At 42.9% G+C, this 27,794-nt stretch overlaps 1 protein-coding gene across 1 annotated transcript; it reads left to right on the top strand.

Moving 5' to 3' along the window:
- The first annotated feature begins 287 nt into the window (after positions 1-287).
- LOC116382422 (fibulin-2-like) lies at positions 288-25,724 on the top strand. The gene is made up of 17 exons (XM_031845464.1): positions 288-359; positions 2,579-4,020; positions 12,322-12,436; positions 12,868-12,997; positions 14,524-14,719; positions 15,541-15,759; positions 16,461-16,571; positions 17,102-17,206; positions 17,954-18,085; positions 20,169-20,306; positions 21,142-21,282; positions 21,528-21,656; positions 22,195-22,320; positions 22,700-22,816; positions 22,905-23,033; positions 23,947-24,070; positions 24,724-25,724. The coding sequence occupies exons 2-17, from the start codon at positions 2,673-2,675 to the stop codon at positions 25,079-25,081; spliced, it is 3,618 nt and encodes a 1,205-aa protein (XP_031701324.1). The 5' UTR covers positions 288-359; positions 2,579-2,672; the 3' UTR covers positions 25,082-25,724.
- The last annotated feature ends 2,070 nt before the right edge of the window (positions 25,725-27,794 follow it).

Raw genomic sequence — 27,794 nt, 5'->3', positions numbered from 1 at the left:
ATAAGATTATATTACCAGAGAGGCACCATTATGTCTTCTGATCATGATATTCTTCTTCACAGCTATTAACTTTGAGAGCATGACAATTATAGTGACGACACAATTTCCACTGACTCGCTGTTAAGTCATTTCCCGTATTTCGGATGATTGTTGATGCAGAAAATGAGAACAGAAGTATTTTCGAAAGTTGGAAATAATTCTGTGGAAGTTTGTCCCGCCCTCCCCCCACCCCCCCCACACACACACACAAAAGGGGGGAGGGAGGGCGCTCCCAGCCTCCAAAGTCGGAGTCAGGGCACAAACTTTACGCACAAGTTTCCTTTAGGAGCACAGCAGCGCCGCAAGGTCAGAGACGCAAGGTAGGCAACGTGATTTCTATGGATAAAAACAATCGATATTAATGCACAATTTGATTTGTTGATAATTTCCACTGGACAACATGTGAACGTAAGGGAGAAATATTTAGATATGGGATCAATCATATTTGCAGTGTTTGATATTTGCTTGAGAGGTTCTTTCTTGTTGCCAAAATAATATACGGTTCCTGGATATATTATAATACGCACTTTATTTGTCCTACATGCTTTTATCTAATGTGTGCCTTATGACTGTTAAAGTCCACATGTTGATTTCGGCTTCTGTAACACGATGAGAAACAAAGCAGATGGTTTGATCGCCACAACTGTTGCTGAAGTATCCAATTCGACAGCGAGCTCGTGCACTTTCAAACACGCGAGTCATTCTTTTTTAATTTATTATCCTTCACTGGAATATTTTGGTATCAGCGTGTCCTCTCGTTCAGGAATCCAGAGTTGCGTGAAAACAGTATTTGCACGTGCGTGTGCGCGCGCGATTCACAGTGAGCAAGAAAAAAAAGGATAAAGGTCATTTTTTGGCTACTGGGATGACAAGGCACACAGTCGCTGTTTGAAATGCTTTGTGGGACATTGCCTGAGCTGATAGCTGAACGAACAACCCAACAGACTAACTTCTCATTCACAAAACAGCCCCATCAAGGTATTTAGAGGCAGATGAGTTTCATTCTCAGTCCATCAGATTTCATTATCACCAAGTGGCCTTTTTTTTCTCCATGTGGTGAATTTCCCCTTTCACTCTGAATGTTGTAGACAAACAGAGCTCGACAGAGTTCCACTCAGCATGGCAGTGGGCCATGTGCCTGTTAAAGACCGAAGGATCTGGTGAAATGATTTTGTACCTGCAGAGACACAAAGACATCATTGATACTCTAACAGAGCTGCAGTGCACTTTTGTTTGGAGCCCGACTTAGGAGGGAAGAGAAGGTACAGTGTTTATTTTGGAAGACCCCTACTTTTTATATTATTTTCAAAGATGCACTGCATGTTTTGCTCAGCACACTATAATTGGATCCAGTGTGCACACAGTCAGGTAAAATAACCAGGTTCCTGCATGTCTTTTTATTTTTTTAAAAGATCAGGAGTTATAAGTCATACTGGCATCTGGAGCTCCATAATTCCAAGAAAGCAAGTGTAGGCAGCTTCAGTTGGAGGGAAAAGGTAATCTGTAAACATCTCTTATCCATTTCTTTCTGTTGCTGCTCCTCTTTTGGGAATCTATTCCAAGGACATGCAGTTTGGGGGAAATGTGATAATTGTTGAGAAAGATTTCAGCAGAAAATGTCTTGAGAGAAGTTTGTCATGCAGAACGATTTTGAGTTTAAACCAGACTCTTTAGACTTGTTTTAGCAATAAATGTCACATAAGCCTCTGGCAACTGACACAAAAGCAAGCGGGGAAAAACAGGAAAAGTGAAATAGAAAACACCTGGTTCTCAATATGCTCCCTGATTTGAAGTCACCTCACTGTCTCACAGGATCAAGCCTGTCAAATTCTGACTTTGTGCTGCCACTCTGTCCCTGTGCAGTTTGACGCACAACGAAAAGCTACAGTAACCTCATCAAATCCATTCATACTTTACATGAATTTATTCATTACAATATGTAATTTTGTTATAACAGTACTTCTTCTAGTTCTCTAGTTTGTTTATCACGTTATCCTTGCAAGAGCACGGTTTGCACACTCCACAGCTGTTATAGGCAGCAATGAACAATGGACTCAAATGATTACAGAGTATTTGCACAACATCCCCACCATATTCCTGCAAAACATTTTATGAGAATACACTAACATATGCTGCAAAAAGATAACTCAGATAAGCAGTCCTGTAGCACATTGTTTTTGTATAACAAACTATAACATTGTCATAGACGAGAGGTTTTGTTGTTTCAGCCTCGTTTTTTTTCTTAATTTTTGTTGGATTACTTTTGTACATATTTCTCTCAGTCAGTCTTATACCTTTGGCCACATTTCCATGTGCAATCAAATATAAACCACAGCTTCCATCCCCTGCTGTGGTGCCAAACAAGTGGGCATGGAAAAATTAACATTTGGCAGGTGGCCAAATTAAAGCAGACATGGTTATTAAGTTAAAATATAGTGTTTTTGAGCTGTGAAAATGAACCAAAAATAATAGGATTGTTATCAAGTTGAATGTCAGACATTTGTACTGTAAATATATTAACCACTGTTTACTCTCACAGGCTAAAAGACACAAAATTATTTCTCATCTGGAATAAAATCAAGCCTGAAGAGACTCTTACTTTTCTTTCTTTTTCTTGTACTTTTTTGTGCAAAATGAACATTCAGACGGCCAGATTGTTTTTAAGTTGGCTGATTCTGTGCATGGACACCTGTCTAAGCCAGAAAGACTGCGCAGGTGTGGACTGTCCCGTTCTGCAGGGCTGCATCGGAACGGTTTTAGAGAAGGGTACCTGCTGCCCCACCTGTACTCAAAGGGGCTGCACCTGTGAGGGCTACCAGTACTATGACTGTGTCCGAGCAGGCTTCCGGAAAGGGAAAGTCCCAGAGGGGGAAGCTTACTTTGTGGATTTTGGAAGCACTGAATGCGTCTGTCCTCTGGGAGGTGGGAAGATAAGCTGTAATTTTATTCCGTGCCCTGAAATTCCCCCCAACTGCATTGAAATTGTACAGCCTGCAGATGGGTGTCAGCAATGTGGGCAAATTGGCTGTACCCATGGCAGCAAGAAGTACGATGCGGGACACTCCTTTCAGAAGGACCAGTGTCAGGTTTGCCACTGTCCAAATGATGGTGGACGGGTAACGTGTTCACCTATCCCCGGCTGTGACCTTCGTAGTTCTAATAAGCCGACCACTGAGAACAACAACCCTTTGAGAGACATTAGCAGCCGTCATAACAGCCGACAAATGACTCCCGGAGAACAGTTCTCCGAGCTTGCACTGGGAAACACTTTACCTCTGTATAAGCCGGACCCACCCAGTTTTGGCACAGGGGATTATGACCACACACTGGAAGGGCCCACATCTTCCACTATCCAAGATCTGGCCCAACCACTGGAATCTACTACAGCACCACCAAATTACCCAGCGGCAAGCTCCACTTCCCTCAGCTCCCTTGATGACAGGAGACATGAGCTCAGGGAGACACAAAGAAGTTCTGATCCAGAGACCAGCAGTGAGGCTGAGGTCACTCATAACATGGATCCAACGACTACAAAGGAGCAGAGTGAAACATCCACAACGCTAACAACAACCACACAGAGAGTGACCACGGAGCACCACAGGCCGCAACAAGAACTTGGGGAAAGGACCATTAGACCCAACAGTGGCAGAAACAGAGTGGCACAGGACACTTTAAAAGACTCAGCACACACCGCCCATGCAAACAAGGGGACCAGGCCCTCTGGCCATCATAAACACAGTCAGGGCAGTCACACAGGGAGTCATAGTGGCTCCCATTATAGCGGCCATAACGAAGAAGAAAAAGTGACAGTGGAGCCCAGCCAGCCACTCGGTAAAGAAGAGCAGACCTCATATCCCACTATACAGTTCAATCCCACCAGCAGAGCTCCAGTCAGGATGAGGGAGGATAGAGAGCAGCCTCAAAGACAACCCAAAACCCTCTACAACTACCACTCTCAGGATGTGCAGGGAGACACTGAAGGTACGTTATCATACAACGTTTTATTTCAAAGAGTTTTAAAGGAGCAGTGTGTAAGATTTAGGGATATCTATTGGCAGAAATGGAATACAATATTAATATTATATTAATAAGTATGTTTTCTTTAGTGTATAATCATCTGAAAATAACATTAGTTGTGTTTTTGTTTTCCTTGGAATGAGTTGATGTATATATATGGAGCAGGTCCTCTTCAAAGAGCCCGCCACCATGTTTTTACAGTAGCCCAGACCAGACAAACCAAACACTGGCTCTAGATTGGGCCTTTCACGTTTCACGTTTTTGCGTCGGCCACCGTATTTCTCTTACAGGCTTGGCACATGGGGGAAGTTTCAGTTGGTTGCAATCTGCAACCTCATCGCTAGATACCGCCAAATACTACACCATGCACTTTTAAGCATATTTTATGATCAACAGTATTCAAACCATAGAAATAGAATAGAGGTAGAACGGACATTCCTATTCAAATCAACGTAGCAGTGGCGGCCAAACGTCCATATGAACTAAACAGACAACGAGAAGTCGTACACTCACTGAGGTGAGGTTTTGCATTGACGACGTAAACGAGCAGTGGGATGGTAGCGTTAAGAAGCATAGAGAGCCGGAGGAAATGAGTAAAATTGAACAACTTAATGCTACATCCACACACTCTTGTCACAGCGTAGGAAAGCACATTGCTATCACCAGATGAGTGACATCTTTGCTCGGCTTATTCTCAGTAATCAGTGTAGCATTAAAGCATGGTGGACTTAGCAAGCTAGCTAGCTAACTAGTGAACAACTGGCTTGTTAGCGTGCTAATTCCACCATGCTTTAATGCTACACTGGTTACAGAAATTGAGTCGAACGGCAGGCTGGTGGCCAGCGGCAGGTCCCGCTGTCCCTCCGCCTCACTCCTCTGCCACTTCAGAGAAGGACAAGCTACCTAGCTAACTAACCAGCCATCTGTCTCCGGAGCTGTGTCCGCTCTCTTCCTGGCGAGCTGCTACAACACTTTACAGCCCTACTGACGTGTATTGACACCATAACTAACAATAATTGCCATTTTCTTTTGTACTAGCCGAACGATCACGGAAAACAGTTCAATGTTCGTTCCACTCTTATTCCAGTTCCAGGATCCTAACTTTTCTTCTTGAATAAAGTGTTTGAAAGCAACAGAATTGAAAAGAAATCTGAAACATCAAATGTTTTTATTCGTTCAATGCCCACATCAAAATACATCACAGTGTGATGATTTACAGCCTAGTAATGACGAGGTTAGGCTGTTATTATTTCCGAAGACATCATCCCTTTCTTTTTCTCACATCCTGTCTTTTGAAGAGGAATTCATAATCAGTATATCCTAGCTGGCAGAGGTCCAGGAAAAACAATTGTTAAAGGAAAGTCTGTTTTCCCTGGATAGCATTTATCTACCTTACTCGGAAGAGAAAAGAACAATACTAAGTACATGCTCATATTCGTGCATTCAACTTGAGAGAATGCTATATTTCCCTCGAGGTTTGTAAGTAGCAAATAATACTAAGCCCTGTGCTATATTTACATTAGTGTGCTGCTAATATATCTGATAAATCCTTTAAGAGCAGCTGAAATTTCATTTTCTCTCCCCACTTTGCTCTGGTGAGAGCTCCAGGGTTGTGCATCCTGCCTGTATCCTTCATGTGATTATCAGCATGTTCTCAAACAGATCAGCCCCCTTCGGGACAAATCTACCACAGGCCCCATGCAGGAGGGAAAGGAGATGATGAAGTGATTACTAGGATGTCTAGAAGATGACAATGCACTGGAAAATATGAGAAAAATATGTCTCAAATTGTTATGATTCAGGGACCTTCTAGACTGTGGGGAAACCGCATGTGATCCAGCCTCTTACACAAAGTCAGCCGGTTTCAATTATAAACAAAAGTATTTAATACTTCAGAAGCTAAAACAATTGCAAAGTGAAGTACATTATTTACAGTTACATAAAATATCACCCCAGAAAGCGTCACCACCCACACAGTGGAACAGGAGCAAGTGACCGGAAGTTCTTTCTCTCCCGCCTTACATAGTTCAAAAAACATCCCATAATGTCCGTAGTCCCTATTGGCTGAATCCAGCTGGCTCCTCCTTCTCGCAGGACCCTCGCACGGGTATGACCTGAAATGCCTGTCTGTAAATGGCTGGCTGTCCCTACTCTTCAGTTAAATACATTCAATGACTGTCTTTTATGGTTTAACACTTCTATGATACACATTGGATTCTATATAAAGATAAGGATTTGCAACTTTTGGCAAAAACTTCACACGTTTTACAAGCATAGCTGGTACTCCCCAAGTATGTGCTATATTATTATCCACCTGTAAGAGGTGCTACTAATTCTACTAAGAAACATTTGTAACTAGAAAAAACACTCCTATAATTATGATTAATTATAAATTCTTAAACACTTCTAATTTATGACTAATTATGAATTCTTAAACACTTCTAATTATGATTTCTTAATTATGAATCATTAAACACTTCCATTATAACTCTTTAAAGCACAGTTCTAAACCCACATTTCCTACAATATCAAAGTATGATGTTAAGTTACATCTATACAATAGGTCTAAAAATTCTGCCCCATAATCTTAATCTCATAATGCCATATAATGATTGCTTTAGCTTTAATTAATCAAATTCCATTCAGTGCCATAAGAGTTATTGATTAATAAACTTCATGGTATAGGCAAAACCTAATTACATCATAATTACCAATACTTTATGGCCTCATGGCACAAGTATCTCAATATTAACATACTCCCTTATGAAGTGAGTGAACTGCATTATGAAAGAGTGGATTTTATTAGCCATCCCCACTCCAGGGCCTGAATTAATTTTGTGTGTTTTGTCCAGCAAACCACAATCTGCGGCATGTTGTTAAGCCTTCTTTACAACACTGTGATTTTTGTTGGGACCTGTCAGGACATTTCTTTTCTTTCAGCACCTGGCCTCCATAGGTATGTCTTGAGTATGCTGAATGCATCGGTGAGGTGTTTCTGTGTGAACTCCACAGGTGCCTGTCAAGTTCATTTACCAGCACACAGTTGGAGAATATAGGTTAGAAATTGGCTGTTTGTTGCTGTTTGCCATGACACATTTTGTTAAGGAGGGCTACAGACTCAAGTCAAATCTGGGTAAAATGTGAAACTGTGTGCGAGCCAATTTTAGAAACTCTTCTATTCATTCAGGGAGAAAAAAAGACTTTGAGTTTGACAGTTTTTCCACAACGTCCATAACTGCATTAGGATAACGTCCAGCTGTTCCCTGGGAATTATCGCTTCATGGAAGAGAGTTTTGACTTGAAAGTCAAAGCAGGATCAAACTGGATGTAGGATGGAATGACACTGTGCTGGTTCACTGGTGAAGGTCATTGGACTATTGGAGATTTCCAGAGTGGTGACATGTTAAAACACAGACAGGAAAACAACACAGCTGATAAGGGCCTTGACTTATTCCTGTTATCAACGCCATTAGTAGAACATGCCAAAGTTATTTTGGAGAGGAAAAGAGAAGGCATGGATAACAAGAACATGACCATTTCTCTGTAAACATAAATGATCCGCCTCTGCAGTGGCCCAATCTGTGCATTTGCCTCTCGCTCTTTCCAACCAGACGCAGTGTGTGCTCAGAAGGGGTGGGGGGCTGGACCTGGTATAGGATTTCTTTGGGGGTTGTACCTGTGAGCGGCATAATAGCCATGTGATGAATGAGACCACTGTTGTGGCTTGATTGCCAGACGCTATTCACTGCTCCCTCATGAGCCGGAGTGATTACCCCGTTTCTCGTGAGGCTGCTGGTTTCCCGATCTTCCCAGTAATCATCTCATCTGAAGCACACCTCCACACATTCTCCCCTCAGTAACTTCCCACTTTACCAAGCACCAACCATAACATTGAATCTTAGACATGGATAAAATGATTAAACTGAAGCATGCAAATCTTCCGAGTTGTGGAGGAATAACTAAAGAAATGCTTGTTTTCATCCACAGTACTGTCACAGCATGCTGCATATGGGAGTAGGCTGAGCTGATGTATAATTTTCCTTATAGCATTAAAAGGAGGGTGGATTCCAGAGCTTCCCGTCTGAGAGTTCATTCCTGCTGCACCACTACTGTGTAGATCAGTTTGAAGAAGATAGTGCTCTCTGGTTAATCTGGGGTGCCTTCCAGGTCATTTCCAGGAATTTTGGCGTATCTCTTATCCACAACATGTCCTTACTGAAAAACCGCCTGATCCAAATGTCACACTTGTGTATAAATAAAAAAACATCTGTGCCAGATGCAGGAAACCACTCATAAAAAAGACCAAATGTATAACTAGAGAGCGATTGGTGATGAATTGCAGCACAATAACAGATCTGTCATTGACATACAGGCAAAGTGCAGCTGTATACAGATGTTTTTCGGACTTGCAATGCAAGCAGTCGCTAATGTTTTCTCCTCTGAATATGAAACACAGTAAACCTTTTTATACAAAATCTTACATTTATATTAATGCTTCATTGATAAAATGATTCCAGGGCAGAAAATAGTTTCTTCTAATGAGGCTTGTAAAACCAACCAGTTAGGTTATATTATTCTGCTGTGTTATTTTCATCCATCGAATTTCCTCTGGAAAGAACTGAGCAAATTTCCTGTGTTCTGGTTTGTGAACGCACTTTTGAAATATATAAGGCATAATGAGGCAATTGGGAGACAGATTCAGATTACAAGATTACTGTGGAGAATATTTGTTCAGAGGCGTGCAGTGGAATATACTTAACCAATTTAATATGCAATATGCAAGATGCTGATGTTGCCTAGCAGGAACTTTAGAAAAACACCATGGCTGCGTGCGTGCGTGCTCGGATGTGTCAAGGACATGTGTGGCATCCTAAGGAAATGCAAGCTATAAATCACAGTAATTCAATGCATCATTAGTGATAAGTCCTCCTGGCAATGTGTGTGTTAGTGTTTAATTCAGGTTTTCTTACCACAAGGAGGTGTAATTGGATTGGAGGATGCTGTATGAAACCATCAAAGACTGAAGCGTCAACTGACCTTAACCCCGATTAAGACCACAAAAAGATGGATCACACGAATGTTGGCTCACAATCTCAGGGACATTAAGACATAAACTGCCAATGATTGAAACCGGAATTGGCCGTTTTGAAGATGAAGTCATGATGACAGCAGGAGAGCCCTCCCTGTTAGGTCATATCCAGCTGTTTTTGGACGGTGATTATGTGTTTCAAAAGACACAATATCTCTGCAAGTGCTCATGTTGAAGGTGAGAAGAATATTGTATAACTCCCACCCGAGCTTAACGCGGGACTGCAGACGCACGCACATACACGGACATGCTCTAAAGCTTTCAGCATCAATCATCTGACATGTTCAACCACGTGGGTTTGTATGTCATGGACCTTTGGCATTAGCTGTTGTTCACGTTGTTGGTCATGTTCTCTTCAGGCCCACCTGTATTATAAATCACTGCCAAGTCCACAAAAGAAAAGACACACAAGCGTTGATTAGGGGCCGTGCACTGCTTTATGACACCCCCAGACATGTTGAGAGTTGCCCTTTTTGGTTGTTATTCTAGCTTCATATTTTCAAAGGGTGTGATGTCACCAGTTTTGGATTTAGACGAGAGCAAAGCATCTGGTGTTAATGCTAGTCAGATGGAAATGTATAATGACAGGCCCGGAACAGAGAGATGCTCTTCAGCTACCTTTCAAGTGTATATTTTACATCCATTGTGCAAGCACAATAAATCAACTTAGCTAATTATTGCGCTGTGAATGGAACAAGTTGCGATATAGTCTTAATTAGAAGGTCTGTCAAAGAGACAGGAAGAGACCTGGTAAGCTCGGCTAAAATAGTTTATCCAGGCTGCAACTTTCGGTTCTGAAAAGTGAAGCCAATGGGAAGGTGACTTTAACTTTCTTTCTAAAAGCTACCAGGGGGCGTCTCCTCTTGTTGTGAAAAGAAGGCCGATTGTCTATGAGAAGCATGATGTTCATTTAGTGAGTTATGGTCCCATTTAGAGTAGAATAGACGATAACGCAGGATATGCTTTAGGGCGGGGCTACATTGTGATTGACAGGTCACTGCCACGGTGTTGTCCAGTCTGGGAGTTCTCCCTGTTTTCATCTTACAACTTCGGCAAAAAGCCAAGATGGCAACGGCCAAAAACCAAGATGGCGACGTCCAAATGCCAAGTTCCAAGCTTCAAAATCCGCAGTCCACAAAACGGCTGACGTCACAGTGATTATGTTTGTTTCCCTCCAAAGTCATTTCATCCACTAAATCCGTTGCAAACATGGTGACAAACTGTATGTATCTTAACTCTGTATATATCCCACATTGTGAATGGAAACACGGAGCAAATCTGTGTGATGTTCATGACGGGGGAACTGATTTCACCTGGAGAAAATGAATAGGAAGCAAAAGGAGGAGAAAGAGTAATTATGTTCTCTGTCTTTTAATATATATTCACTTGGGTTCAAAGGGGACTTGTTTAACTGCACGGTTGGCACAGATGCTGTAGTTATGTATCAAAGAGTCATTGTGCCTTTCAAGGTTTAGATTTTCTCCTGTCTAAACCTTTAAATTATGCACTGCTCTAGTCTGAGTAATTGCCTTGGTCTTGTTATGTATAGGTAAATCAAAGAGAGTCAGTTCAACAAAAATAAAGTGGATGTGGAAGTTGAAATGTTAGAATGACCTGAGGCACTCTCAGATGTCTGTGCTGATTTTCATGTATTTAGAATTGCAATAAGAGGACTTGGTCTGTCCTCTGAGTGACCCCCACACTCATTTAAGGCTTACGTTGGAACAGACCGTGCTGTGAGAGACCAATTAAAGCTTCGGTCCATAACTTTCATTTGGACTGAAATATCTCAGCAAATATATGATGGACTGTCATGACATTTTGAACAGGTATTCATGGTCCCCACAGGATGAACCCTACTGACTTTTGGGATCCCCTTGGATGCATTGCCATGCAATTGGTAGACACCTTTATGTTCTCCATAGGATGAAATGTAATCGCTTAAATGACCCCGACTTCATCGAGTGCTAAGCACTAAAAACTTGCTTTGGTTTATGACGAAATACCTGCAAAACTAATGATATTCCCATGAGCCTGAGCTGTATTCTGTGTTTAGAGCTAATTAGAAAATGTATTGTTATTTCACACATGTTAGCATGCTGACATTAGCATGTAGCTCAAAGCACCGCTAAGTACAGCCTCGCAGAGCCGATAGCTCGGCTGTAGACTCTGGTTCTCTTTTTTCACATGATAATGAACGATCAGAAATCCTGTGGGGGCCAGTGTCATCACATAAAATATGATCAGACATTTGACTAAACATGATCCATTACTTTAGGAGGGTTAAGTCTACTTCTGATTGGAGCAGAAATGGAATATAATATTATTATTATTAAGTATGTTTTCTTTAGTGTATTATCACCTTACAATATTAATTTGCTGCCTAAAAATGAGCCGTTTTTATCTACATACGGAGCGGGTCCTCTTCATGGAGCCTGCTGCCGTGTTTCTACAGCGACCAAGAACAGACAAACCCATAAAAGGGGTCATTCACGTTTTCACATTTTTGGGTCGACCGCTGTAGTTATCCGACCCGCCAGGCGGGAGAGGTTTCAGTAGGTTTGCATCTGCCAAATATTACACACTGCACCTTTAAGTTAAAACACCAAAAGGAGATTCCAGATGGTGTAAAACCAGAAAGACAAATATTCTGTCCTGTATGGTGTGACTGTTAAAGACATGCATGTCATGAGTTGTGTCTTCTACAGTAGCGCAGGAGCCACAAATCAAAGCTGGAATGCGCTGCTCTGTTATTGAAAAGACACTCTTACATTTTTCCTCTTTCACTCTGCTCCAGCTCTGATTAGACAGGATGTAACAAAAAAATAGGACAATTTTACTTTGAAAGTAGTTTTATAGAGTTTTGAGTTACATACTTTTCCCTGCCAATGTAAGTGAGAGCAGAGTCGAGAAGACTGAAATTAAAAACACACATTGTACGTGCTATTTACAGTGCAGTCTAAGTCTGAGACAAGAGTGTTGCACCAAAGATGAAATACAGTTGCACTAACCACATTTTACAGCATCTCCCTGATGGGAATCCATGATGGGAAATGTTGAACCTTCCTCTTCCAGCTGAACTCACATTGTTACCATTATTTTGTGCCATTCCTCTGAAACACATGGCTGCACTAAGTGGGATAAAGCTGGAACTGGGTGTTTGTGTTTCATTATAGTTCCTGCCAAGGAGCTGTTGAAGACCTGCTGCGAGACAGGGGAGAAGTGGGCTTCAGCTAATGGTCACTGCAACAACATGGAGCCACCCGCAAAAGATAGGCACTCCATCTGCTGGTAAGGCCATTATTAAACGCCCGCTCAGATCATTTAGCTTAATTCTTATAATTAAATACAACAAACCGTAAATCATCTTAAATAGTCCTCTGTGGAAAGGCAGTTGGCTATTTATCCACTTAATTTGACTTATTAACAAGTTAGATTTCGTAAAGTGACATAACTAAAATGTGCAATGAAATGTTTTGCTACTATGGGTTTTTTATTTCTTATTTCAAGATCAGTCACATTTAAGTAGATTTTTCTTTGGAAACGCCGAACGGTCCTCGGACCTTTGACTGGTAAATTATTAAGATTTTGATTTAAACTTTTCCTTCTGATTAAATGCACATACAGTTTTTTAAAAACAGCTAACCATACTCACTGTTTCTGTCAGGGCTGCAGTCCAAACACTTAGGCAGTGCTTTCTCCTTTCTGCTTTTCTCTGCCAGGACCGCCCAACAACAGTGCTGCCGCGGTTCCCTTAGAGAAGGCCGGTGTTTGGCTGGAATGAACGCAGCCAGAGCTGGAAAGATGTGTCAAGAGGATGCCAGCGACAAATGTGGGATTGATTCCTACAAGGCAAGCATCTGTGATCAGATACCCCTCCCAAAGGGCAAACTCAGTTTACTGGGTTCACAGTCAAACATAATGACATTGTCATTTTAAAATGAAGCCTAATACAGCCTGAATTAGCGATTGATGAATGCATTCGTCAATGTAGAATTGAAAACACAGATGGTACTGTAGCCAGACAGTGAGAGTCTCTCTGTTTGAGCTACTTTATTCACGATACCTCCCCTGAGCATTACTGGTGTTGTGCCAATTCCCTGTTATTCAATTACCTTATTTAATTTAGGTAAAAATGATTTAGGGCCAATTGCAACTGAAGATTCCCACAGTCCTGAAGCTTCACTAGCTTCAAAGCAGACCTCAGCATTTGGAAATGTCAGATGTCAATTGTTTGGCCTTTGTGAAATTGTGGAAATGTGGCCTGATAAGTTAATCTGGTAAAACATTAGCAGCAGTAGACACAAGGCTATTATGGCGGTCAATGTGCATGAAGTCACAGTGACTAAGTAACTCTATTGTGGTCGCCCAGACTCCCAGAGACACATATTTGCCATGTGACCCATGTGCTGAAGGATACTTACTCACCTGCTCAGAGGCCCTTGCGCAGCATGAGCCCATTATCGACGCTATGCTGCAGTGCAGCTGTTAAATATTAGTTTTCATCTCCTTTTTGTGGGACCCCTGTAGATTAAGTAATATCAGGCCATCTACAACCACAGTACATCACGACCATTACTATGTTTCATTATGCCCCCCCATACACTTTAAGTGATGATCTTGCTGAGAGCTACAGGGAAACAGAGTGAGAGACTCTGGGCAAGAAGAGAGTCGCTCCAAATTCATGCTTGTAACTATCAAAGTTCATTTCAACAGGATTAAGAGTCTAAAGCAAGAGCTGTGAGGCCATTTAGACACAGTGAGCTAAATGTTAACGTCAGCATGCTAACATGCTCACAATGACAATACTAACATGCTGATTTTTATTCTAAACTAAAGTATTGAACAAATAAAAATGTTAGGATGGCACTAGAGGGAAGGTTAAGGGATGACTAAAGTAATTACAATTTATCCTGATGGGGACATGAATGTGGAACATTTAACTTAAAACAACCAAAAGCCTGATGGTGGGGCTAGAGGAAATGTCAAAGGATCACCAAAGTCCTTAAGATTCATCTTACTGACCTCGCGGATACCCCATTTAATATTAAGATGTGTCCCTTAAATACATGACAACCATTGTGGCACTCAAGGAACAAGTCAGGATCACCAAAGTCAGTAATTCTCCATGAACTATGTTGTCAGTACAACATTTTTATGGCAATCCAATCTGATGGTTGTCAAGATATTTCAGTCTTGATCAAAGTGGGGGACCGACAATCCGGCATTGCCATCCTCGGACCCGTGACGCTAAAAGCAAACCATGCAAACAGTATGGACCGCTGATTGTAATCCTTCTCATAGAATGTACAGCGGCTACTCTAGAGAGCTCAATGATCCATGAATACATGTGAAACGACTAACTGTGTGACCCGCAGGAGTGCTGTGACTGCTGCTCTCTGGGGCTGCAGTTTCTCCGTGAGGGGCATCGCTGTGAAGCCCACCAGTACCTGGGCTTCCACTGCAGACACGTCTTTCTGACGTGCTGCGAGAAGGAGGAGAGCAGCAATCAAGACGGCTGGCACTCCGTCAGAGAGAGGCCCGCTCTCGACTCCACTCCACAACCAAAAAAAAGTACTGTCATCTGCACACGCCAGAATGTGACTGCATTGCATGCTCCATGCCAAGGGAGAGGATGTTGTTGTAATGCACTCCAGTGCACTGCCAGGAAAAAGCACAGATTTCAAATAGACAATCCATTTTCGTTGAAAGGAAGCATTGTAGTAGGATCCCCCAACCCTGCTGAAAAAGGTTGCGCCTCATTGGCCTCCCAGAACAAAGTATAGTAGTCTAGTTCACCCCTGCGCTTTAATCCTAAGAGATCTAATGCCTGTCTGCCTGACATTGCATTTAATCCCTTTTTACTAAATCACCATGTTGGTGTAAATAGTCTTGCACTGATTTGAATTGGCTACTACAAGGTGAAAACGAAGAGTTATCTGCCTTCTGGTCATGGGTGATCAGGTGCTTTTCATTAGGTTTTTTCTTTTCTCTTTTATGGTTCTATTTCCACCTCATGACAAACACTTTGCCCAGCTTATTTGGGATTGCGGCATTTGGGATGAAACATGAGAAATACAGCAAGACATCCTCCGTTAAGTTATTAATCAGAACATTGCGCATCTTCTTGTAACTTGTATTGTTGCATATTGCCGTGCTGCATGTGTATTTTTAAGAGCCCATCCAAGGCGTTGCAAACTCATTGAAGACGTTTTGTGTTTGCAACAAACAAGAAAAGAAATCCACCTAATCGTTGTGGCCATCATGTTGTTACTGTAATTATTATATATAAAAGGTGTTTTCCTTTCAGGAAAGCTATACAACTATGTTAAACAGTATTATGCATTTATTCATATCACAGAGTTGTATTGCCACTCTCTCTCTGTGTGCTGTAGTATCCGACAGCCCGTACCCTAAAGAGGCCTTCTCCATCGGTGAGGAGCGGGACGGGGAGAATGCAGTGGAGGGTCCTGTTGATTTTGAGGACGTGGATGAGTGCCTGATATACGAGGGCAGTATCTGCCACCACAGATGTGTCAACACTCCAGGCTCTTACCGTTGCGAGTGCCTCCCTGGATACGCGCTGCAAGAGGATGCTTTCACTTGTGCACAAGGTAAAATGAACACCACCGATTGTATTTTGTCACACGGCGCTAGCAGACATTTCCAGCGATGTTAGAGCACAGGAAATGTACCATTTGATCCTTAAAATATGATTTACAGTCCGCATTCTAATTTGTCTGCACATTCACAGTGTATTATTTTCCTGGTCTCTTTGAGTTCCTTCCTGTCTGCCAGCCCTGATACTGCCTAGTAATAGTTATTTTAATCACACACTAACATCCCTTTCCTGTACCGACGTCAATGCTCACCCGATCACATCTCTGCTGTCGTCGAAAAGCTTTTTCAGCTAAAGGGGAAAAAAAACATATTTGTAAATCACTCTTTGCACAAACTGAAGGTCCGCTCAGGTGTACGCTTTCGATGTATTTTCAGGTAATGTTGTCTGCAGTGTAGCAGACTTTAATCAACAGTGCCTTTCACCAACACAAGCCTGTCTCAACAGGATACTAATGCCAGAGATCCCAGCAAATTACAGTGAGGGTTGGGGCTCACTAATAAAACCGAATGTTTGTCTCCAGGCAGCTTGTTTTCCTGTCTCACCTTCTCTGATATTACATCTCTCATCTGTATCTACTAGGCCTCATACCGTCGGCTCAAGCCTCTAACTAAGACCGCAGACGACTGAGAGTTGCAATTCTTGATTGCAGTGTAAATCCTCGCTCCTGTGACGGGGTTATTCATGTTTCTGCAGAGACGGTGGACGAGGAGAACAGACTGAAGGAGGACGACAGAGCGGCGGTGGAGCCCACTTCACCTCTCCCGCCTCCCACCCAGCCCGCCGTCCCATCCAACCCCTGTGAAGGTTAGAGACGTTCGGCTTAATAAGCGGACAGGGAGCTGCAGGCCCGACAGCCCACAACGAGCACATTCGGTCAACCTTACGCCTTAGTGGGAGACTGGAGCATGCCTCTTCATGCAGCCAAATTATGTTTAGAGGACAGCACAGGCTGCTATAGATTGAAATGTTATGATATCAAACTCACCCTCCATCGTGAGCTGTAATTGTGCTGCAAATGTCAAACACAAGTGGTGAGATAGCAACAAAGGTTAGTTTGTTTTCAGCATCGGGTGCTCATTCTCACCAGTTCTCCTCCGTATCATAATCTGCGCGGGGTCAAGTCTTGTTTGTCTTGTTTGGTTTCCATGACACCAGGGTGGGGGCCTGCCACACTGCGGGCCAAAAGTAGGAAATACAATATGACCAGGTCAGGGATCAACCTGCAACACAGAAAATCATGTTCTGTCTCCCACCCAGCTCTCCTCTGTTGGTGTTGTGTGGAATAGTAGTACAGAATATTTCATTTTAACCTCACCACGCAGTATTATTTTCAGGAAACGGCCCATGTGAGCAATACTGCACCTCAGTGGGCGGAAGGCCACAATGCTCCTGTTTCCCAGGATTCTCTCTGGTGACGGCTGACGGACGCTCCTGTGAGGGTAAGGAACTAAAATGTAGCTGTAATGCTGAGAACCTTTTCTTCACATCACACCAGCAGGGCATGTGGAAATTTTAGAATTGAAAAAAAAAAAGGCTCTCATTTTCAGTCAGAGTAGTTTGCTTCCAGTCGCGGAGAGTTTCTTGGCATGACTGTCTGCCACTGATTCTTCTTTTCCTCTAATCATGGCCTCTAGATGTGCAGGTCTGCATCACAATGTTTTTCTTTCTGGAATATATATATATATATACTGTATATACTGTATATATATATATATCATGTTGTTCCTGAACTGAGACTCTACCGGAGGCATCATCTCAACTATCCATGCATTATCCCGATAACGTGGCCAACTGCATCCCATATTCATCCTTTATTTCCTCTCAGAATGGTGGTGGGCTGTTTTATCGTGAGGCTGATAAGCTCCTGCTCTATTCTGTCTCAGCTGTCTCCCTGGGGATGTATTTTTAAGTTAAGCCATGTCCACTGGTCCGTCTCCTGCTTGTCAGCCGCAAACTGGGTAGCTCAGTGTGTTGACGAATTTCTCATTGTGTGGATGTTATACCTGGTGGCTTTGCCCCTAATCTCTCTCCCAGAAGAGGGTCCTACCTGTCTCTTTAATCCGCTTCTAACTGCTGACTGCTACACACAGACCACGGCTCCTTATCCTACACCTATTCATCCAGCGTGCACTTTTCATTATTTGTTTTCTCTCTTCACACAACTGTCTTTTATCCTTTACATCCAGACGTAAATGAATGTTTGTCCGGGAATGTCTGCCAGTTGGGTGAGCGCTGCGTGAATACTGCAGGGAGTTATATCTGTCAGAGACCGATCACCTGTCCCCCGGGATACCAGATCAACAACGACATTTGTGAAGGTACACCGCCTCTTATCAGCGTCGTAGTATTCACTTCCACCCGCAGTGAATATGTTGTTCATACCAGCAGGAGAGCATTCCTATTACTGCATGTTCACAATGTACGGAAAAACACATTGTTCAGGCAAACAATTGCTTAGACCACCCATTGAAAGCAAGTATTGAAAATTTGTTTTTTAGTTTTTAAATTCTCATTTGAGCACACAGACAAAGAGGAATAATAAAAATAAATAGTACTCCAGAGAGGTCTTTCCATAGTATTTGCTTGCTGTTAACTCTCAATATAAAGAGCTGCCTGGCTTGCCTTTGTGGGTGGCGCTCAACTTTGAGATGCAATAGTAAACTTCACAATACTTCTCATTATTTCCATGCCCCATAAATTGTGGCTGAGCCGAGGTCTCATTCACAGAGCAGCAGCAGTGTTCAGGAAGAGGGACCCCCGAGATGAGTTTTAGATGTGCTGTAAGTGCTGTTTGCTACTGCAGATGGGTTTCAGAAGAGGGAAATACAGCTAATCTGCAGCTCCTTGTCAAGTTAAAGAATGCTCAATCAGGCAAAATGAGCATTTAACAAGAAAGTATGTTTAATTGAAGCTTCCAAACAGCTGCCACTTTAGGTCGTCGTCATACAGTGCGGTGAAAAAACAAAACGCCCTATTCATAAGAGACTGTAGTAAAATGCTCCTTTTGCCTCCTCTCACAAATGAAGCAACATTACCACACATGGAAAAATTGTGTGGCTATTCATTCAATTGCCAGAATATATTTAACACAAATATTTAAAAAAGACAGAAAAACCCCCCAAAGCATTAGAAATAGAGGCAAACGAGAGCAAGAGTCTATATGCTGCTCTGTGAGGCTGTAACACCAGCATTGCAACATGCTCACAAATGCTAAGCTGCTGATGTTTAGCAGCTAAAAATATTCGGCATCTTAGTTTAGTTTGTCAGCATGCTAGCGTTTGGTAATCAGCACCGCTGAGGCTGATGGGAAAGTCTTTCGTTAGGTATTTAGTCTTGAACATTTGATTTGAAGGCACTAGATGAGAGGTCAGAGGATCCCCAAAGTTATTACAATTCGTCCTGGGGGGGATGTAATGCCAATCCATCCAACAGTCACAGATTCACATCTCTAAACCTCATAGTGGTGCTAGAGGAGAAGTCAGGGGATCACCAAAGTCATTAGGATTCATTATCTGGGAATCACAAGTCCTTGAAGTTGAATAGCAACCCAACCGAAGTTTCTCTGCATAAAGCCATGCCATGCCGTTAGCGTGGCTGAAAAGAACCCAAATCCTTTGAAATTGTCTATAACTTTTCTTTTCGTAAAGAAGTGTCCTTGTACATAGAATCTTGATGGCATTTCAGCCAAATGTATCATTCTGTCGGTGTGGGGCTCCCTCAGCTCCTGCCGACTCTGACAGGAACAACATGCTCAATCACTGCTGTTTAGAGACCGACCCGATATCAGCAGGGCTGCTTCCCAGAGCTGTTTTAGGCCTCTATACAGCAATTACGGCGATAAAATCCTGCAAACCTGCTTGAAAATACAAGGCGCTCGTGCATTATACACACATACACACACATATGCACCACATGTTGTGTTTCTTTGAGATTGTGATTTCCCTCCAGCTTCGGTTCGTCCTACGGCCACAGATGTCAGAGGACTCTTGTGGAATAATACTGCAATATTCTTTCACACACTGCAGAGGACCACTGCTGGTTTTAACTCATTCGGTGTGTTCATCTAGCTGAAATAATTCGGGCCATTTCGGTTGATTGTATAGATAAGATTCCTGAGTTGAAATACGATTCTTTTACTCTTGATTAACTTCTTGAGTAATGTCAGGGAAAGCTTTGTGACAGATGAGCAGCATGAAAAGTGAGTACCTGTACAATCTGCCATTTAACCACAGCGCCACTCAGTGGTGAAATGTGGCATTACAATGTATATTGCAGCTTGCACTGTAGTTAACACATGTAGTGGATTATTAGACTGAAACTGATATCATTTGTTTTGGGTTTTAAATGCAATTAGTCATTTACTCAGTCCTCAAGAGCTCATTTGTTCCTCTTCTTCCTCAGATATCAATGAGTGTGTGCAGCGGAGCCATAACTGTGGGATCGGTTTCGAGTGTGTGAACACCGAGGGCTCGTTCCGGTGCAACCCCAAACCTCGATGTCCTGTGGGCTTTAACCGGGACGTACAGGGCAACTGTATGGGTGAGGAAAATCAGGGGTTTTGCTGATGTCTATCACAGCGAGGTTTGCAATCGTTCCCAATCTTGGGCAGGTGATTGAGGGTAAAATGTATGGAGGTTCCATTTAATTATACATATTGTTTCTGGTTTTAATTGTGCTAATAGAGGAAATGAACTGATGTTTGTTGAGGGGGAAACAAACAAATGAATGAATATGTGGCACTGTGTGAGGGATAAATCTTATATAGCAAGCAAACAAGGGGCTTCAGCCTTTTGTTTTTCTTAACATCAGTATTTTTTGCTTGTTTTGAGAGTGAGTGGGTGAGCCAGGAAGAGCACTAAATTCCCCCACAGGTGAATCATAGTCCATGTAGGTCGTAGCTCACGCCATTGCAGGTGAATCGACGCGGCTTCGGTGACAGAGGGGTTAAATGCCACACAGACAGGAGATCAGACAGGCTGCTGTTAGGGGCTGCAGAGGGGTGGATGAAAGCCAACTCTCTGTCCTCCTCCAGTACAAACTGATGCTGTGGAATTAGCCCCCAGGGGCAGGAACTGGGGCATGTCGAGGCAGCCGACGCCCCTGTGAAAAGGAGTGCAAGAGAAAATGCTCTGAGAAATGAGCGAATTGAGGAAAATGTCAGACACGCACACACATAACAAAGTTAACCGAATTGAATGCGACTGTGTGATGTGCGTTTGCTTTGATATCTCGGTGTGGCTAAAGAGCGGCCTTCTGCTCTCTCATGCCCTGCCTTTGTGCCTTTGGGTCTTCACTCTGTCTTCATCTCCCTCCCTCTGTTTCTCTCTCTCTCTCTCTCTCTCTCTCTCTCTCTCTCTCTCTCTCTCTGCAACAGATATTGACGAGTGTGGTGCTTCGGCCCAGCCATGTAGCCTGGGATTCAACTGCATCAACACTGTGGGATCCTACATCTGCCAGAGGAAGATAATATGTAGCCGCGGCTATCACGCCAGTCCTGACGGATCCAGATGCGTTGGTATGATTTGTAGTTGTCACACATGAAGGATGCGTAACGGTTTTGATACACAGACTTGAAGACGTAGGTGTGATTGAAGTAAGAGCATCATTTTTTGTTTTTTTTCCAGTGCAGCAGAGAATAAATCATATTACTTCACACATGAAGGAGAGTCAACAAAACATGAATTCATTCATGAAGTGGTGGCAGCTGAATGTCATCATTCTCATTTCCATCTTTTCTTTCCATTCATGTGTGTCTCGTAGATGTGGACGAGTGTCAGGGCAGTCTGCATCGATGTGGAGAGGGCCAGCTGTGCCACAATCTACCCGGTTCCTATCGTTGTGAATGCCAGACGGGCTATCAGTATGACTCATTCAGGAGGATGTGTGTAGGTAGGTTGGACATTTAAATGCACCGTCATGCAGAAGAAGCACATTAATGCAAATGGAAGTTTTTTTTAGAGAGAGTAAAAGCGGTGCTTTAAATATTTTGCCCTTACTCCCCTGCTCGTTCTGTTCTCCCTCCTCTCCGCCCTCCATCACTTGTGCACACCTTTCACACTACTTTACAGCCACCCCTCGTCTTCGCCTGCCCACTCTGGCAGCTCCTGTTTATTATTCTGCAGTAGAGCTGCTGCCGTTACCCAGGCTCTGCTGCTGGCTCCTGCGGCAGCCACCGGGCCGATCATGTCTCCTGCAGCAGAGGACTCCGTCCCTGGCCCCCGCTGCTCCCACTGTTTTGTGATTCACTGTGTTGTGACTCTGATAATAATGGACTCCGCTCAAGTGTTTAGACTATCAGCAGGCAGCTGGCCCGCCTCACACCGCACTCTCTCGTTTGACACGTGCCCACGACACACACACGGGCGCGCAAACACACAAATGCAGTACACACTTGCAGAGGTATGATGACGCTGCTTCTTCCTCTCAGATGTAAATGAGTGCTGGCGCTACCCGGGCCGCCTGTGTGCCCAGACCTGCGAGAACACCCCGGGCTCCTTTGAGTGCTCGTGTACCTCTGGCTTCCGCTTATCCGGCGATGGCAAGAACTGTGAAGGTGTGTGTGTGTGCTTATCAGCGTCCGCCTGCCTGAGTGTGTGCGTCCGTGTATGTACGTGTCGGTGCATGTGGTTGTATGTTTTTTGTGAACGTGCGAGTGAAAATATGTGTGTATGAACGTGCTTTGTTGGTGTGCAAAGCTTTTGTGTACGTGCAGGAACAGTGCAGATTCCTAGATACATGTTGCTGAGGAGGGATGGCGGTGATGGGTGTCAGTGTTACATCTACATCATGCCGTGCCTTCAAGCGCAAACCAGTGAAAAAAACATAATTGGCTTCATAACAACATCGTGTTTATATGTTAGGATGGAAACATTGGAAATCCTTTGATCAAACGAATTATGACAGTAATGAGCTCCAACCTCTAATCTCTCCAGACGTGAATGAGTGTTTGGCCAGCCCATGCAGTCAGGAGTGTGCCAACATCTATGGTTCCTACCAGTGCTACTGCAGACAGGGCTACCACCTCAGGGAGGACGGGCACACCTGTGAAGGTGGGGCACGCTAGGACACATCACTAATGTACATGTTAGCTTATGAATCAGTTTCACGTGACTTACTTCCTCCTTGTCGTCCGTCCAGACATGGACGAGTGCTCCCAGAGCATCGGCCATCTATGCACCTACAAGTGTGTGAATGTTCCTGGCAGTTACCAGTGTGCTTGTCCCGAATATGGATACACCATGTCTCCAAACGGACACTCTTGCAGAGGTGAATACCAACCCTTAAAAAAAAAAAGAAAACAATGCATGCACTCGCTGTTATGTAGCTGCTTCATTACAAGTGAACCATATTGCGTTCTGCTTTGAAACTCAGCTCCAGCACGCAGGTGTCAGAGCACAACAATACTATTTGCACGTGGGAGGGATAGCCAAAGTGGCTGTTTACACCCGGGTGTGTATACAGCATGGCAGAGACAAGCACGCAGGTGTCCGTAGCCAACAATGTTGTCGGCGCCCGGGCACACATGTTTAGTTTTCTTAAACTCAACCAAACTGTGACTCGAAAATGGTAAATAATAATAATAAAAAAACTGAAAATAATAAAAACTAGACTTCTCACAGGAGTCAAACACCAATATCCTGAGTGATCGTCTTGAGTCTGTCCCATTCATCCACCACAACAGTTGTCGTACACAAGCTTTGTTGCTATTTATACTATACTATGACTTTTACTACAACTACTACTACTGAATCTTAAAGCCTTTCGGCTACCTAACTATTGCTAACTTAATTGTCATATTCAAATAGGCCGGGCGCAAATAGCTGCTGTGTGACTATTCTCACCCCGGTTCAAATACACTCCGGATTCTCAAAAGCACCCATTTAACTCTTCACAGAGTGTATAGTGATGGTTGTGCTCAGATAAATCTAATTGGTACTTTTACAGAGGCTCAGTAATTACACGGACTGTAAAATTTTATTGGCCTAGAAATATTGTTTTGCTAATTTCATTTTTCTTCTTCCTTGAGCAGTCCCCCCCCCCCCCCCACGAGGACTAGTTCTTGTCTTACATGTTTCCGCAATGAGGCTTTTCCTCAAAAGTTCAACTGTGCCGTGACTAACACGCCTCTCCTCGTCTCCAGGCAGTAAACCAGCCCTTGTGCATTAACTGTGTGCTTTAGATATCGACGAGTGTGCCACGGGGGCCCAGAACTGCTCTCTAGCTGAGACCTGCTACAACATCCAAGGAGGGTACCGCTGCATCTCTCTCGACTGTCCACCCAACTACCGCAAAGTGTCCGACACGTAAGCGATTAAGTCAGTTAGAAATCCATTCCAGTGATCAATGTGATACCTCACTGATCTTTCATGGGTTTGATAGTCTGTTATGTTTGTATGATGCATATGAAGGAGGATATTTCTAAGAGGTAAGGAAGTAAAATCACAAGAGAAATCAGTTTATAGTAGATCAGGACAGTCAGCATTAGATGGCATCAATCAGTTTAACTGATATCACGCACAAGCTCATGTACAATAGTACTTTTTATTACTAAATGCAAATTATTATTACTAATCAATATCATTGCTCATGTACAATATTACTTTTCTAGATAGTTTACTTATTTAACTATATGCATCTTTTGTTGTTATTCTAGTAGGCACTGGTTTTCTTATGCACTTTATATTTGTTACTTTTATTTTTTATGTTGTCATTTTTGAGAAATCTTTGCTACAAGTATTTCCTTCACAATAAATAAAGGTCTATCTCTCTTAATTTTTGCGGGATCAGCTTAATTCATGTACATTCTTCTTTTTGGAGATTATTTTTGATTTGATGATGACCCCATCATATTATCTTATGACCCCATAAGATAATAAATCATGTACTTTGAATTGCCTTGTTGTTTAAAACGTGCCCTCCAAATAAAGTTGCCTGGCCATCCTTTCGTCCGCTGTAGGCGCTGTGAGCGGATCAGCTGTCCCAACTACCTGGAGTGTCAAAACTCCCCTCTGAGGATCACCTACTACTACATCAGCTTCCAGTCCAACATCGTCATCCCCGCTCAGATCTTCCGCATCGGACCCTCCCCCGCCTACTCGGGAGACAACGTCATCGTCAGCATCACGCAGGGAAACGAGGAGAACTACTTCGGCACCCGGAAGCTGAACGCCTACACGGGCGCCGTGTACTTAAATCGACAGGTTGAGGGCCCGCGGGATTTCTCAGTTAACGTGGAGATGAAGCTTTGGAGACAGGGGACGTTTACCACTTTCCAGGCCAAGATCTTCGTCTTCATCACGGCCAACTCACTCTAACAGTTGGAGATGTGCTATGGTCACTAAGGACCTTTTCCTATCACTATTTAACGTCATAAAGTACACCACTGTCTGCCGTGATTGGTTTGAGCAGTTACTCTCTCCTCCAGTTGAAGTTAATATCCAAACATTGCTGTTAGAGTAGTGGAATATTCAGAAAGGAACTGCTTTACATCAGTGTCTGCTTTCACCGCAATTGCATAAAAAAGTCTGTAATTATCTTTTTTTTTTTCTTTATTTCTCACTTGAATTGCTATTGTGCATGTCATTCATTTCCAAAACACATTCCATACTCTCAAAAAGCCATTACAATCTGAATCCCAAATAATAACATTAGCTTAAAGATGAGAGACTTGTCTCCCAGATTTCTGCTCACATTCTGCTCTGTGGTGAAAACAGAAGAAATTGTTTTGAAAGAGTTTCCACGACAGTGCCGCAACGACTATGTCTCTTTGCTTTCCCCCTGCGCTGCTTTTTGTTTTGTTTTGTCTTCGAAGTATTCTATATTATATAATTTGACTCTATATGGTGTATTTTTGTATCCCTGTAATCAGACACATTATAAATGGATGTATTATATTTCTTATGCTAGATTTACAAGTTGCAAAGTATTTTAGTAAAACAATAAAAAACACCAATGTGATTTGGTGAGTATTGACTACTTTTATTTATAAGGAGGAATATTATTTGTAATTCTCAATGGACAAATTTATACTCTCTGATTATATGCAGCTTATATATGCTGTAGTGAACATTACTCCTCTGTGAAGTTGTTAAAATATATAATCTACTCTTGTTGGGGCATGTCACACAGTAGATATCCATGCCTATTTACATACCTGTTCACACCTTGCTAGTGAACCCACCACGAGCGCCATCCATCAACACAAGGCTGCTTGACGCTCGCACATTTACGACGGCTAATAAAAGCAATGATCGTGTTTGATATCTTAAGTTGAAATGATTACAGTCCTCTTGTATGTTTGTGTAACATATTGTTGGCTCCAGCAACTCCATCCCCCTGCAGATTGTAACATGTGAAGAGTTACACTCCCACCTACAGGATGAAAGCAGATCTACACCCTAGTGTTTTGGCTTCCTCCCAAAGAACTTATACAACAGAAAAAGTCTTAAAAAACAGAGAAAGGTGCACCGAATTATTATTAATAGTGAAGAAATTTGAGCCAGTTGAAGCATAAATAATTTAAAGTGTGATTTTCTTTTTAATATGCTCTAATATGTTCTTCTTTAAGCTATGAGGTGATCTTCTGCCCCCTTCTCGGAGTTCAGTGAACCTCCCAGACCTCCTGTAATCATAGGAAAGGGTGTGCGTGTCTCTGTGACAGCTGTATTAATGCGTGCTGCACATCCCAACAGAGCTGCTCGCCAGTTTGCTGGTCTCCCAGATGAGTTATACTGTCAAAGGTCACTCCAACAAAAGAAACTGATTTCTGTGATTTTCTGCCCTAATTTCAGTCCCTTACTCCTCAGTTGGTGAAAACGATAATAGCCGGTTACTCCCAACAACAAGGAAACATTCAATACTTTCTCAGTCTTCGAGTCTAAGACGTTCCTCCCGACATAACTCATAATAATAGCTGTGTGTGTGTGTGTGTGTGTGTGTGTGTGTGTGTGTGTGTGTGTGACTGGCTCAAGCTTTCAAACACACCCAGTGAGTGAGATGCACTCTTGGTATGCACAGAACATAACGAGCCCTAGAGCTGTGATTGATGTCTCTTTCCCCTAATTAGCTTTATCTGCTCTTCAAGATTAGGTGGTGCTGTGTTTCAGGGACAGTGAATCACGCATCCCAGACAGGGGAAGATACACACATCTATTATGGGTTGAGGGACACTGACAGGAAGTTTTGAAATGTCCTGGACAAATGAAGAAGGGCTGTAAGAGAGTTATAGGACTGGATCGTTACAGAAGAGACTGTACTCACTTTGTTAAAGCTCACTAGGCCTGCAAAGATATCTACTATAACTATAACATCTTGAGTTTGTTTAATTAGACATAGGCCTTTAATGATGTGATGCGGCAGAATTTCTGCGTCAAAGTCATTGGTTGCAGGGGACGTGACGGACGCTCTGGGGAAATCTGGGTTAAGATAAAGAGTGGGGAATACTTTCCCTTCAGTCAGAAGTAAATGATGACATGCCCTTAAGCAAGACACCGTCCACATTGGAGATGTTTTTTAGCTGAAACCCAGTGCCCATTAAAAACCACCCAGGACTGGGTTGGTTTGAGGGTTAGTCTTGTACACCGGTGTTAAGACTTGAACTTGTTCACTGGATCCAAATATATTATTAAATAACCCAGTAATATGAAAAGAAACTTGGTGAAAACTGGATGAAGTTAACCCATTGTGTCAGACCCAAACTGGTTTCCTTTTAACCCAGAGATGCTCATTACAATCCTGTACCGGTGGCCCATTTTCCTTGGGGTTCGAGTCTGAGATGTAAGAGCACATATTTTGAAAAACACACTTAAAATTGTGCTTTCTGTCAATCTGTGCTGAATCAAAAAAAGGAAATGGTGATGATAATGATGACGAAGATGTAAAAAATAGCTAATAAATACACTGCAATCTACTGTACAAGCGACTGTACAGCATTTATCAGGGTGGAGGTCGGAGCAAAGGCAGGGGGGAGGGGGTGATGTGAGGGGTGTGTGTGTGTGTGTGGGGGGGGGGGGGGGGGGGGGGGGGGGG

The sequence above is a fragment of the Anarrhichthys ocellatus genome, unplaced genomic scaffold (assembly GCF_004355925.1).
Source record: "Anarrhichthys ocellatus isolate YVR2014 unplaced genomic scaffold, GSC_Weel_1.0 scaffold5, whole genome shotgun sequence".
NCBI lineage: Eukaryota > Metazoa > Chordata > Actinopteri > Perciformes > Anarhichadidae > Anarrhichthys > Anarrhichthys ocellatus.
Note: the sequence above shows the minus strand (reverse complement) of the source record. Positions and strands in the feature narration are given on the sequence as shown.

Excerpts from the sequence above, each read along its gene's own strand:
- LOC116382422 (XM_031845464.1), top strand. The coding sequence starts at position 2,673 with ATGAACATTCAGACGGCCAGATTGTTTTTAAGTTGGCTGATTCTGTGC. Across the intron at positions 4,021-12,321 it reads TGTGCAGGGAGACACTGAAG|TTCCTGCCAAGGAGCTGTTG; the intron begins GTACGTTATCAT and ends GTTTCATTATAG. Across the intron at positions 20,307-21,141 it reads CGTACAGGGCAACTGTATGG|ATATTGACGAGTGTGGTGCT; the intron begins GTGAGGAAAATC and ends TCTCTGCAACAG.